The sequence below is a fragment of the Dermacentor variabilis genome, chromosome 2, assembly GCF_050947875.1.
Source record: "Dermacentor variabilis isolate Ectoservices chromosome 2, ASM5094787v1, whole genome shotgun sequence".
NCBI lineage: Eukaryota > Metazoa > Arthropoda > Arachnida > Ixodida > Ixodidae > Dermacentor > Dermacentor variabilis.
Window position 1 is genome coordinate 201,549,860 of NC_134569.1, and position 14,960 is coordinate 201,564,819.

At 49.4% G+C, this 14,960-nt stretch overlaps 1 protein-coding gene across 1 annotated transcript in view; it reads left to right on the forward strand.

Moving 5' to 3' along the window:
• The first annotated feature begins 3,245 nt into the window (after positions 1-3,245).
• The window catches only part of LOC142573039 (cytochrome P450 4V2-like), a 69,689-nt gene continuing 57,974 nt past the window's right edge, over positions 3,246-14,960 (forward strand). The window contains exon 1 of the mRNA XM_075682539.1: positions 3,246-3,559. Within this exon, the coding sequence (XP_075538654.1) occupies positions 3,316-3,559 (244 nt within the window). The 5' untranslated portion in view covers positions 3,246-3,315. The remainder of the gene's footprint in view (positions 3,560-14,960) is intronic.

Sequence of the window (14,960 nt, forward strand, 5' to 3'; positions counted from 1 at the left end):
ACCCTTGAACACTATAATTCGATCCGACTTCTCGTACAAAGAATGTCCATCGCTTCAGATATAATCCGCCTGTATAGATGCGAAACTGTGCTATATGAGCAAGGCGATTTTTTTATGCTTCTTTTACGAAATTATAATATTAAGAAGAAGGAAAAGACATTCGGTATATATATTCGCCGTAGGATAACAAAACCTGATGCTGGAAGTCAGCGCTTTAAATTATATTCGTAACAAAGCCCGTCACCCCGCAGAGAACGATGCAGACAGTCCTTACGAACGGAAAAATCTCGCCAATTTGACCAGTGGGCCGATAGAGGAAAAACTTTGTTACCGTAAATGAGGTTCCTTGTTTCGCCGACATCTTGGTGATCGCTTGGCTGGTGTTCTCAATGTGGCCCATTGTACACACAGAGTTTACGACAAACATTACTTGAGGAAACTGTGCCGCTAGTGTTTTTCGGGAGCTGCAAAGCATGTCGGTTCGGCCAACGTGGGAATGATGGACAGTGCATGGGCTTGGCTAAACTTCGACCTTCTGGCTTTCAAACGGCTCCGTAGATTTTCCAACCAATCACTTTCAACAAAGTACGGTGTTGTAAGCGAGGATAAATAAATAAGCATAAATACTATTGTCCGAACGCACGATTCAAACAGACGATCTCTAGCACAGAGTCCCGATATTGAAATCATTACGTCACGGGCGCATTCGTCGACGAGCGGTATAGAACGCCCATAAGAAGTTCCCGCGGGCAAGCCAACGCGTTTCGATTTGGCCACCTAGACATGCGGAACCACTGCAGTTAATAGCTCTTATGCATGTTAGCAGAAGTTTATTGCCTTTTACATCGAGAAGAGTATACATTGCTTTGAAATTTAATCCAACAAAGGCAGATAAAGCGTAGTAGTAAACAAAGTCACAAGAACGTCTGAAGCCACACGCACGAATATCAGACAAATTCTTATAGTAAATATCACTCCCATGGTGTCTGAACCATTGCCGCGCCAACGTGCCATCTAGTAATTTTTTTATCGTAACTCGATGATAATAAAGGCCGGCGCGGCTATCGGTGTGATGTTAGATACAACCAGGCGACAGCAGCTCATTAGGTTAATTAATTAGGTTAAAATTAGCGTACGCCGCTAAACCACACTGTTACCATGTTTTCTTTATAGCCGTAGAAGTTTTTGTTAGTACGCTGGTCAAATCGGGGTTGAACAATGGGGCCCTAAGCTAGAATTCACTTGCGCTACACATGTTCGTAACAGCAAATTCTAGCCAATCCTGTTGCTTTGAGAATGTGGCCTCACATCGAGAAGTACTGACTGTTGGGCGTGTTGGTAATCCATACTCAATGAAGAATGGCGCAAGCGAATAGGGACGATATAGAGCAACACGAAGGGAAGAAGACTGGCAAGGACGGTTTATTGCGAAAAAGACGCAAAATACATATTCTGACACAAAAACGTGTAACAGCTTAAATATCATTGGTTAAACGATCAATTTCTAGTTCGTGCAAACTCACGTCCCAGATGTCTTCCGGAGCCAGCGTGTGGACAAATTCCTGAACGTTATTTTTATTATTAATAATAGTTGCTTTCCCCTTTGCTGTGAGTGTGCATGCATTCGAACTTTTGTTAATACGTTTATTTTCGTTCAATTTTGCGCTTAGATTTGACATCACGTCACCACGCCATTTGTCGTTGTTGTTGTTGTTGTTGTTCTGAGTGGTTGTGGCGCATGCCCACAGTGAGGGATTAGCGATGAATCGTGTGGGTAAATTAAGCGGATAAAAGACGAGGGAATAAAATTTTCGATGTTGCAACTGTTCTAAACGAAGGTCACTCCTGCTGATGCGCGCGACATCACTTCGTCTCCGTGCTGCTATATATGTGTACAAAAGAAAATCGTGCGTTCAAGAAAAGCAAGAACGGCTGTGTGTGTATGTGTTCTTTCGTCTAATAGTAATCAGTGTAAAAAAAAAAGAAACAAGGATGTCTTTTTTTGTTGTTGTTGTTCATTGCCATCCTATATGTATAAGCCAATCCTTTAAAATTTTACCTCAATGTGAAACTTACGAGGGCCAGGGAATTCCAGCGAGCGAGTCACGGTGCTGTTTCGTCAAATCAAATTATTTGTTTTAAAGTCTCAAAGCAGCACACGGGCTATATGCTAGATGTTGTAGTGGAGCGCTTCGTGTTATTGTCGACGATCATCTCCACTTTTATTTATTTATTCATTTTGCATTCTACTGACATCATAATACAGCAGCCTCCGAGGCCCCAAATGGAAGCCGCAGCCTCGCACCCGGCAGGGTGAGCGCCACAGCTACAGTGCGCTGCTGCAATGGGTATCCCGCTGTTGCGTCGTCTGACCGGCAAGCATCCCACTGTGAGAATTCTCTGTAGATAGCTTGGGCTCCAGCAGAGCAACGGAAATTCTGACTGGTTAGTCACTAGTAATTAGGAAGTAACAGTTGCTCAAAACACGGCACGCGCCGAAACCGGATAAAGTATACGCAATGGCTCTGGCGCTTTGCGTGGTCGGGCGCGCGACCTTCCTGTGGTAAAGCGGCGGCTGAACAGGAAGTTTCGACGGGGCATTCTATGTTTCTAATTCGACGCGCGCGATAGGAAGGAGGTGCGCATATTCCAAAAGGAGGAAAAAGAAAAAAAAAAAACAATCAGTCCGCGTAAAAGGCCACCGATGAGCTGATGACGTATTTTCTGTATTTCCTCACGATGACCTCTGCAGCAGCCTGCGATGCAGTAGAACTACCCCCTTCTTCCTCCCCCTCCCCCTAGATGAAGAAGGGTGCCTAGCAGAAGGCGAGACATCAGATAAACAAGTTGTTTCTCCTGATGACGGAAACAATTTGCGTATTGCTCTTTCGTTTCAAACGACGAAGAGGCGCCAACGGGCGAAGGAAACTATCGTGATTCGAATTTCAAGGACAGCTTCTGGCGCGCTAAGTCCCGTGCCAATCGTAAAGTTCCGTTCATCGCCGCCTGGAAGCACAACTGGACGCCATACATTGCTAGCGGAGCCGGGGAGTGCTAGCTGTTACTTATTCACCAAGACAGGGTTGGCGTCCTTTCCTTCTCTCTCGCTCTCTCCCGTCTTCTTTACATTATGGCAGACAAGTCGAAAGACGGTAAAACTGAGGGGATCGAAAAACGAAGAAACGGAAAGGTGAAGGGGTGGTCGGTGCCCGTCACGCCCCGACGTTATAAAGAGGCGGCCAGGCGTCCCGCAGCGGAGACGGAATATTTTTCTTCGAGCGGCGCCGGCAGGAGTGACAGCTCGCGCGCGCAGAGATGGCCCAACAGCCGCTGCTCGCTTCGATTGCGCTCCCCCAGCTGGCCGCTTGGCCGGCGCTCGCGTGGACGGTGGCCGCGCTCTTCGCTGTGTGGTTCGCGAAGAGATACTACTTGCCCTGGCTCAAGACGTGGCTGGCGTTGAAAGCAGTGCCCGGACCCTGGGATTGGATACCGTTCTGGTACCTCGCCTCCGTGTACTGGGCGAGGAGGAAGCAGCTGAACGCGGATAATTTCACGGCAGGTGAGCGTTGCGTTGGAAGCCGGAGTGCTTGAAGCTGACGCAGCGAATGATCACACCGGCGAGGCACTTAAAGGACGTGAAATATTTAATCCTCTGAGAAACGGGACATACTGCGAGTCCGAAACTTGTCAAAATGATTTCTGCTGCGTAGCCTGTTACCACTGTCTTAAATGAATGGATACTGCACTAATCGAAATGTTCAACTTACGACAAAATAGAAAAAAAAAAGCTGTACAGGGATTCCCAGCTAACTTTAACCAAGGTTTGAAAAAACGCCGTAGCACTTTAGGAGTACATAACGAAATGCATGTTGTTGGCTATCACATTAAGCAATTTACACTATTTTTGTATTCTGCTTAATTACGTAATTAGTCAAAATTAACCAGCTTCGCAAGCAGTAGTAGCTTTGGGGCCGAACTTCCGATAAGAAAGTTTTGGAGCGTTCTTGGAAATGTCTAATTTAGCAGCTTCGAACTTCCTACTTGCTATGTAATTATTTTGTTCGAGTCCTAAAAAAAGCCTGCGATAAAGAAAGCACGTGACATTCCTGCTTGCGCGCCGCGACAGCATGTACTCCCAACAATGCCACGTATGAACGGACAGCGCATTTATGGTGGCGTGCTGCCGTCTAAAAAATGAGAGGGCAAATAAGAAGGCAGCCACTGGTGTGCTTTCCTCGCGGCAGTTCCCAATGGCGATAAATACAAATGACGGACAAAGCGACGCATACACCATAAACAAAGGAGTTCCGCAAGGAAGGGTATTAAGTCCACTTCTCTTCAATGCAGCCATAGCAGCTTTACCAGCAGTACTTCCAGCAAACATAAACATATCTACGTATGCTGATGACATTTGCACATGGACATAGAAGAAGTCTAGAAGTTGTCAAGCATCGGCTATAGGGAGCTTTGAACGCAATACGTGATTATTTAAGAGAACGGGGCATGAAGATAGTGCTACGAAACAGCCACCACAGTGTGGCTGCACTGAAGAGGAGAAAGACGACGTGGACCCGCTTGATATAGCGTCGCCATTTTGGCCTTCCGTTAGCTTCCTCTAAATAAATTGTATATAGCATTGGGCTACAGCTACACGTAACATTAATTTGGTGGAGGTGGACGTTCCCCGTACACGTCATGGAGCTTCGCAGCGGTCGCAACGGCGACAGTGCAACTTCGGCTCCTGCTGGCGGCACTTCATCTACACAACCGTCTCCGCCTGGAGCCCCGACCTACGTCCCCCCCCCCCCTCGGGATCCTGGTGTTTTCAACGGAGTCGGCAGTCCTAATGTTGACGACTGGCTCTGCTTATACGAACGTGTCAGCACCAGTCACAGGTGGGATCCGACTATTATGCTAGCGAACGTTCTTTTTCTACCTCGACGGAGCTCCACTTGCATGGTTCCAGACTCACGAAGAGATATGGAGCTGGGATCTCTTCAAAGAGAAGCTCCGCGACCTTTTTGGCAATCCGTTCGGTCGCCAAGTCAATGGCAAAAAAGCCCTTGCCACACGTGTACCGATGTTGACCGAGTCCTACGCGTCGTACATTCTCGACGTCTTGGCCCTTTGTGCTAAGGCTGACCCGACCATATCTGAGGACGAGAAGGTTAATCACGTTCTCAAAGGCATTGCTGACGACGCCTTCAATTTACTGGTATTTACGAACGTCACCAGCATCGATACGATCCTCAAGGAGTGCCGCCGTCTCGAGCATGCTAAAACCTGCCGGGTGTCCCAGCACATCACGCGACTTCCCAACACAGCTGCTACGTCATCCTGTGACGACCTCTACCACCAGCCGTCGCGATGTGACCACTTGACCCGCATCATTCGTCGTGAGGTCGAAGCTGAACAACCGGCGGCCCCTTCATTCCCGTTACCTGATCATTCTCCGGTGACAATCTCCTTGATACAGATCGTCGTCCGTCAATAATTGTCCAACGTCGGCCTGCAATCGATTCGTTCCGTACGCTCGGAACCTCTCTCTCCACACACGTCCCCACCGCACTCTTCTTACTCTTAAGGACAGCGCAACCCCTCCGAATGGCGAACCGTGGACGACAAGCCGATCTGTTTTAACTGCCGACGCATTGGACATGTCGATCGCCACTGCCGCAGCCGCTGGACTTCTCCGACGCGCTATTCTCCTGATTACCACCCTCGCCCCTCTAGCGCGTCCTTTCCCTTCGCCCCTTCGATGCCCGCTCCATCATCTGACCCTGCGACACCTTTGACACGACCCCGCTACTCCCGCTCGCCTTCTCCCTCCCGTCGTCAATCTCGTTCGCCCCCGTCACGCCGTGCTCCTTGTCCGACCTACTCGCCGCACCCCCGACCGGAAAACTAGACAGTGCAGCTTCTGCAGGTGAAGCTGCAATGACGACATTGGCACGAAATCCTCGCTTCACATTACCCACGAACAAGAATCTTTTGGACGTTCTCGTCGACAATGTTCCTGTGTGCGCGTTGATTGACACCGGGGCGCATGTGTCCATTATGAGTGCTGGTCTTCGCCGTCGGCTCAAGAAACTTCTGACGCCCGCCGCGAAGTGAGTTGTACAAGTCGCCGACGGAGGGACTGTCGCTATTGTTGGCATGTGCTCTGCCCGACTCGCCATTGCTGAGAGACACATTGTCGTTCTCTTCACCGTCATCGAGCATTGCCCTCACGAACTCATTCTCGGTCTGGATTTCCTTGCCAATCATTCTGCCCTCATTGACTGTTCGGCCGGCTCACTTCGCCTTGACTTGCCTCTTCTTGCCGACCCTGTGGACCCGCCTCCAAGCTGTTTGAGCTGCATGGACTTTATTCGCCTACCGCCCCACTCTGCGACACACGTCGACTTATTGTCCTCAGCAGCTGTACCTGACGGTAATTTATGTAGTCGCACCAATTCCGGTAGTTACACTTACACGTGGTGTTACCGTGCCGCACACTGTGCTGACAATTACTGGCAACCGCACCTGCCTTCCCCTTGTCAATTTCGCGCTAACCGCGCAAGTTCTGCCTCAGGGGATTTCATTGGCTATAATTAGCGCTTTGCAGGATGATGAGATCGAGCCATTCACAGTGGAAGATCGTCACAGCTCAGCGCATACCGTGATGTCATCGCACGGTACTGACGTCGACATTGAGAAGATGGTTTCCTCTGACCTTACACCTGCTCAAGCTGAAGCTCTTTGCCGCGTTCTTGAAGGCTATCGCGACATTTTTTACTTTGACAATCGACCCTTAGGTCAAACGTCCGTCGTGACCCATCGCATAAACACTGACGATGCGAACCCTATTCTCCGATGTCCATATCGTGGTTCTGCGTCCGAACGAGCTGTTATCCAGCAGGAAGTCAAAAAGATGCTTGCAAAGGACATTATCGAGCCTTCCTGTAGTCCCTGGGCTTCTCCCGTCGTACTTGTCAAAAAGAAGGATGGAACGTGGCGTTTTTATATATATTACCGCCACCTGAGCAAAATCACAAAAAAGGACGTGTACCCTTTGCCACGTACTGATGACGCTCTAGACTGCCTGTACGGTGCCACCTATTTTTCTTCTGTCGACTTACGGTCCGGCTACTGGCAGATATCCGTCGACGACATGGACCGAGAGAAGACTGCATTTGTTACCCCTGACGGCCTTTATCAGTTCAAGGTGATGCCTTTCGGTCTCTGTAACGCACCCGCCACCTTCGAACGAATGATGGGCTCCTTGCTTCAGGGGTTCAAGTGGTCCACCTGTTTGTGCTATCTGGACGACGTCATCGTTTATTCGCCCACTTTGGCACGCACCTAGGCCGTCTTTCAGCGATTCTTGACGTGTTCCGCCGCGCTGGTCTCCAGCTGAACTCGTCAAAATGTCACTTCGCTCGCCGCCAAATCACCGTCCTTGGACACCTCGTGGACGCCCGAGGCGTGAGACCTGATCCGGACAAAATTCGCGCCGTTACGAACTTCCCTGTTCCGAAGTCTACCAAGGACGTTCGTACTTTCGTAGGGCTGTGCTCTTATTTCCGACGCTTTGTGAAGGATTTTGCGACCATCGCGCGTCCCCTTACCGATCTCTTGAAGGAAGACGCCCTATTTTCTTGGGGACCTGACCATGCCGCATCTTTTTCGCAGCTCACTACTCTCCTTACCACGCCTCCATTTCTGGCCCAGTTTGACCCGTCTGCCTCAACGGAAGTTCGAACTGATGCCAGTGGTCACGGCATAGGAGCAGGGTTAGCACAACACCAGCGTGGACATGATCGTGCTATAGCCTATGCCAGCCGACTTCTATCACCCGCCAAGCGCAATTATTCAATCACAGAGCGCGAGTGCCTCGCTCTTGTGTGGGCTGCTGCGAAGTTTTGTTCATACTTGTACGGACGCCCCTTCTGTGTCATCACTGATCACCACGCGCTCTGCTGGCTATCCTCGCTTAAGGACCCCACGGGACGACCTGCTCTCTGGGCGTTACACCTGCAAGAATATACCTTCTCCATGGTATATAAGACGGGACACTTGCACCAGGATGCCGATTGTTGGTCCCGCTACCCCGTCGGCGAACCGGCTGATGCTGACGCCATCGTTTGCGTTTTCACTCTGTCCCAGCTGCTTGAAATCGGCAACGAGCAACACCGCTATCCTTCATTATGAGCCCTCATCGACCATCTGGAGTCAACGCCTGGCGACGTCTCTCACCGGATGTTTCTCCTTAAGGAGGGGACATTATACCGCCGCAATCTCGATCCACACGGCTTCGACCTTCTGCTCGTAATTCAATCGCACCTGCGTTCGACTGTCCTCCAACAACTTCACCACGCTCCCTTGGCTGGACACTTGGGCGTCTCGCGCACATACGACCGTGTACGACGTCGATACTTTGGCCGGGTCTCGCCCGCTCCGTGTGGCGCTACGTTGCAGCTTGTGAGCCCTGTCAGCGCCGCAAGAAGCCCTCCACACCTCCAACTGGATGTCTCCAGCCGATCGACATCCCACCGGAACCCTTTTCCGTGTTGGTCTAGACATGCTTGGACCGTTTCCTCTCTCGGGCTCCGGAAACAAACGGGTCGCCGTCGCTACCGATTACGCTACGCGGTACGCAATCACCAGAGCCCTTCCGACAAGTTGTGCTACTGACGTTGCTGACTTTTTGCTCTATGACATCATTTTAGTGCACGGTGCTCCGCGCCAATTACTCACTGACCGTGGCCGCAGCTTTCTGTCGGCAGTCGTCGAAGACATCCTCCGCTCCTGCTCGACAAAGCACAAGTTCAGCACGTCCTACCACCCACAGACCAACGGCCTCACGGAGCGCCACAACCGGACCATCGCCGACATGCTTTCGAAGTACGTTGCGACCGACCACCACGACTCGGATCTTCACTTACCATATGGGACGTGCGCGTATAATTCATCGCGTCACGACACCGCCGGCTATTCACCATTTTATCGCCTATATGGCCGAGAACCCGCGTTGCCCTTAGACACTTTGTTGCCCTCTGCCACACGTTCAGCCACTGAATAGGCCCGCGACGCGATCGCACACGCCGACTACGCGCGCCGGCTCGCCCGCACCCGCCTCGAGGCCTCACGGGAGCATCAGAGACGCCTCTATGATTGCGACCATCGCGACGTGCACTTTACTCCGCGTTCTCTGGTGCTTCTCTGGTCAGCCATTCGACGTGTGGGCCTTTCCGAAAAGCTGCTGTCACGCTACACTGGCCCATACCGTGTAGTGCGACAAGTGACCGATGTCACGTATGAAGTCGTCCCCGCCGACCTCTCAGCGTCATCGTCGGCTGCAAGTGACATCGTTCACGTGGCGAGACTAAAGCCGTACCATACACCTTTCACCGCGGATGTGTAGATTAAGCACCGGGACGGTGCTTCTACTGCCGGGGGTGATGTTACGAAACAGCCACCACAGTGTGGCTGCACTGAAGGGGAGGAAGACGACGTGGACCCGCTTGATATAGCGTCGCCATTTTGGCCTTCCGTTAGCTTCCTCGAAATAAATTGTATATAGCATTGGGCTACAGCTACACGTAACAATATCTTACGCCAAATCAGTGGTTCTGCCTTTCACAAGGAAAAAGGTTAGAAATTTTGGTCTTTCAACAGACGGCCATGAGATCTAGCTGGTTCGGAAACATCGTTTTCTCGGCGTGATTTTAGATCACCAGCTTGGATGGACTCATCATTTGACCGCCCTGGAGGACCTAATTAGTTTTATTATAAGTGTTCTCCGCAGAATTGCAGGCACGAAGTGGTTTGGAACAACTGCATCCCTGCTTCACGTCCACTCAGCACTTGGCGTCAGAGAATTGCTTACTCCGCCCCTATATTGCACAAATTATCTGTCACGTCCCTCCATCGGCTGCAGCTGTTGCAGGCTTGGAGTTTACGAGTGTGCCTAGGAGTCTCGCAAGTTACATCGAGTCACCTCACTAATGCAGAAGCGCGAGAACCGCCTTTCACGGTGATTCGCAGCCTGGAAACATGCCGACATCTGTTCGGAATTTCTACTCAGCATTCTGCACATCCCCTTCTCTGTCTGGCAGGGAACCGTCCGGGTGCACAGATACACGCCTTGTTCGAAGAGCATAAAGCACGACTCGCACGATCACTTCTTTTGGCACTCAGACCTCTGCTACCCACCATGGCTTCTGCAAGCGCCGAATATAGAAACGTCGATCGAAGGGCTTAAAAATAAAAGTGACGTTTCCGCATTAGCAGCAAAACAATTAGCGTTAAATCACCTATTTGACAAGTACCATGAATCTATTTACGTCTACACGGACGGTTCTGTAATAAAAAAAGTGCGACTGCAGCTTATGTTATGCCAACTTTAGAGGTAGAGTACGGCTGTCGACTAGGACACACGTCGTCACCAACAATAGTGTAATTAGTGGCAATTCTCCAAGCAAGTCATTTTATCATAAGATATCAGACACCAACAGAGTGAGTAATATCCACGGACTCCTTATCGGCTTTAGCGTGTCTTGAAAATATCGATGACAGGTAACCACACCCACGAATAACATACGCTGTACTGAACAGTTTAACTCAGGCTAATGAAAGGAAACATGAAGTGATATTACAGTGGGTCCCGGGCCATGCTGGCATATCAGGCAACGAACTAGCGGACTCATTGGCAAAATGGGCCCGTAAAGATGCAGAAATTCAACTCACCCCTTTACCACCAATGGACACAAAACGGATATTGGGAGCACCAAAGACAGAGTTGTGTATGTCAACATGGTTTAATGAAAACACTAAGGAATCACTCCTTTGCGAAGTGGACTCTCAACTCAAATACCAGCTGGATGTACAACTTTCTAAAAGTACCGAGACACTGATTCATCGACTGCGCCTTGAGACAACATACACCACACATTTCCTATATCGCATCAAACGGGCTCCTTCCCCGGCTTGCTCCTGCGGCCACGACGATGAGGATGTTCGCCGTCGACTCCTTGAATGCCCCATATATGAGATGCAAAGACGGCAGCTAAAGCAAGAGCTACACTCCATTGGTCTTCACCGGGCTTTCTCTTTCGCAAAATTGCTGGGCCTATGGCCATCGAAAATAGCACAGCGAAAAGCATTGAACGCACTTGAACATTTTTATGAAGAAACAGGCATCCTTAACAAATACAAGGTATTGCACTGAATAATCACACTATGTTACTATAACGTTTTTCCATTATTTGTAATTATTAGTGCTCGTATATTACGTGTTATACATTTTCTTATTTATTTTCCTTTTTGTGCGTGAATTATTTGAACACTGTGTCATTCCTCATCTGTTTATATGCTCATCGAACTCTACATCACGACCGTTTGTGTGTGTTTGTGATTTTGGTCACGAACTCATTGTGGTGCAACTTGCATTTGACTTTTATACTGTTATGTTCATGTGCGTATAGGACTGTGCTGTGTATTTCTGACCGTATGAAGTGATTTATTTTCATTTTCCTACTTATTTTTTATATTGTTTCCGCTATGAGAAAAAGAAATAGCCGTCACCATTATTAAGTGACTACGTCTCTTTCTTTTATTTTCATTTCAATAAAAAAAACAGATAAAGCGGACCAGGCAGTATATCAGGCTAAATGCGCTCTTCACGTGGTTTTCAGCGAGCATGTCACATGTTCGCTTTTTCTTTTCGTATTTCGCAGGCTTTCTTAAAGGGAAGCTGGAAGCTTTTCCAGAAAAAACGAGTGAAGAGCAGTACGCCGTGGTTTTCAACCCTCTGAATTCGAATATCGCATCGAAATTGAGCGAAAGAAAGCGCGAACATATTTTATTTCGACGAAAAGTGCAGCAGCAGACACGCCCAGCTCGCGCGCCTCGTTTCCGCCTGTGATTGGTCGGGCTCCTCGTGACGTCAACAATAGTGTTCGTCCGGACCGACTGCTGCCGCTACACATGAAGCACGGTGCGAGGTAGTTTGGTGCTGTTTTGCTGATACGATCATGGAAAATTTTGAGAGCTTGCGTTTTTCTGAGGAGTTCGGCGTTAAGACCAAACTCCACGAGAGCGATTTTGCGCGCGACGGTGACGGGCGACGGCTTCGAGCGACAAAACGGGCCGTCGCTTGAACAGATCGCTCGGTGTTGTCACTCGATCGCTCGTTTCTAGAAATCTAGAACTCGTCGCTTGTCGTCCGGAAGTACTATGAGCGACTAGCCAATAGTGCAAAGCCGGAATTGGATGTACATAACTCAAATACTACTGTCAGTCGCACGGAACGAGCAAACTATTGAATTTTACACGTGCAAGAATAAGAACCTAGTGCAAGACCTTCAGAAATATTTTATGCTCCTTTTTCAGTAACATACATCAACTTAAATTGATAAAGCAAATGTCACGCTAGTTTCTGCGCGTATATTGCTGTCTTCATACCGGGAAGCCGTCGCTCAAAGCCGTCGCTCGCGTGGAGTTTGGCTTGCAGGCGGCGAGTGAACGCGACAGCCATCGCCTCGCTTGTCGCGCTGTCGCTGTCGCGTTGCAAGATCAGTTGTGGGGGGTTTATACTTTACTCCCTACATGTACGAGGCGATTGCGAAGAGCCGGCCTCTCCAAGAAGCAAAAAATGCTGGTGGAAGCACTGCTTTTCACGCGAACGAAGGCGAAGTGTTGGCATCTCCTTGTGTTGGAAATGTCCTTTGGCGAGTATGTTTTTTGCTAAGCTGCATTCAGAGTTCCAGTGAGTACGTTTCCGGGGCAAACAACTGTAGTGTTATATTCCTGCATGCCTCCTCGTAGAACGTAAGCTGTGATGCGAGCTTCGGCATTTGTGCGCTACCCCAAAGCTGTCGGCAATCTACACAGACGGGTTAAACGCGGGAAAAGTTTAGCGGCTGTTGTAGCACGTGTAGTATAGAACCTTCATCAGCGCGCCATCCGCACGCTACTCGTAACCAGCGAATTCTGTCGGCTACGTGAGATGGTCGGTTTCTTATGTGTGCGAGAGAAGGGGGAGCGCAGCGTCCTGGCGTGAGCAGGCTTTCCAACACATGCAAACTTTACGCTTGCACTGCGTTATGGTAGCTGCATGCAGGCTGTTTCACAACACACATGCGAATAGAAAATTCGCAGCGTTTGGCGATGAAACCTGCGTCAAGGGTGGGAGATAAACATGCACCTTCCGTTCAGCGTGCTAGCACGAAGGAGAACCCAAACCACGCATTATTGATAAACTCCGGTAGTAATCGTCACGGAAATGGTTAGAGCACAACACTGTTGTTCTTGAGCGCTTGACGTTGTTTAGCTTCACAGCAGCCTCCCACTTAGCTGAAAGCTTCTTGTCTTGCAGGAACTAATGGAACATCGGAACATCGTCGCGGCCGCTGGTGTTCGTGCAAGCGTAGGCTGCACAGAACACCGGCATGGTCGGCCTACAAGTTCAATTGATGCTCCGCTCGTCAACTACCACTCCTATATACACACAAACAAAGGAATGTAGGGTCGAGCGCAGCAGATTAGAACGGCACGCACGCAGAAATAAGCCCGGTCGGGCACGTTCGCGGAGACTGCGAAGGAACGGAACACCAGTGCTGAAGTCACTATATGTATACGCCGCGGTAGCCGGTCTCCGCTCGCATCGTCAGCGTCAACAGCAGCGCGCGGCGCTCGACGGGGGGCGGAGCTACAGCGCAATTTTAACCGACGATTGCGTCGCTAAGTGAAAAATCCCCCCCCCCCAAATTTTACCTGCATGGTTTATAAGGTTCCCGCATCCGTATATGAGCGTCTTATTGAATTCGACAGACTCTTCAGCTTCCCTTTAAGGACGCAGAAGAAATTATGTTCAAGTAGGAAATTCGTTGCTGCTGAATTAGGTGTTTACTATAGAACGCTCTACAACTTTCTTATTAGAAACGTTGCCCTAAATTTAAGATTGGCGAAGTCGGTGAAATAATATAGACTAATCAGGCAATTAGCAAAATAAATTCTGGTGTTTTGCGTGCTAAAATCCCTATGTGATTATGAAGCACGGCGTGGTGGGGGACTCCGGATTAATTTGGATCACTCGGGGCTCTTTAACGTGCACGCCATGTAAAGCGCCCCGTAGTTTTTGCATTCCGCCGCCACAGAAATGCCGCCGTCGCGGTCATAATTTGATACCGCGCCCTCGGGCTTAGCAGCGCCACACCCTGTCCACTACGCCACCATGGCGGGTACAATTATGGAAATAAGCTGAATGCAAAATTTAGCGCGACTTGTCCCGTACAACAGTTGATAATACGTATTTGGTCATATCCTCCTAGAGTACTTCGGCATTATTTTAACGCTCGGCTAAAGCTAGCCTGGGCACCCTGTATACAATACAAGCACTGTAAGCGTTGGCACACACGTCGTTCTTTAGAACTGACTACGAAGACCAAATCATTGTAAAGAGCGTGCCTAGGTTTCTGAACTCATGCCTTGACTTTAGTCTTGACGTGCAGACGCCGACCCCAGCGGAGCTCCCTCTCTTGTTAAACCCTCCGTTATCCATCCTACCCGGTATTTCTCACTGGGATTAGGAATTGCGTGTCAGTGGACCTTATCACTTTCTTCCTTGTTTCTATAGCTCTGTGATATATGTTAGACTGCTCATGTTTGTTCAACTCAATACACCGTGCTGCCTTTGCAGCAGTTGAGGTCCATCCGATCTTCGCCACAGCAGCTTTTTCGTCGGCCTCTTCCGTTCTTTTCTTTTTTTGTAATTTGACTGATATCAATAAACGAAAAAGATGGCAAGACAATATCTGCAATATGGAGCGCGGGATTGGGATTGAGAGTGCTCACAATAATCGGCATGCGTGAAACCTCTACGGTGATATTATAGCGTGAGCACAAAGCATAAAAAAGTGGTTATATATACACCCTCAGACTCTAGTTTTGGTTCACACCAAGAGGGTGAAAAACAC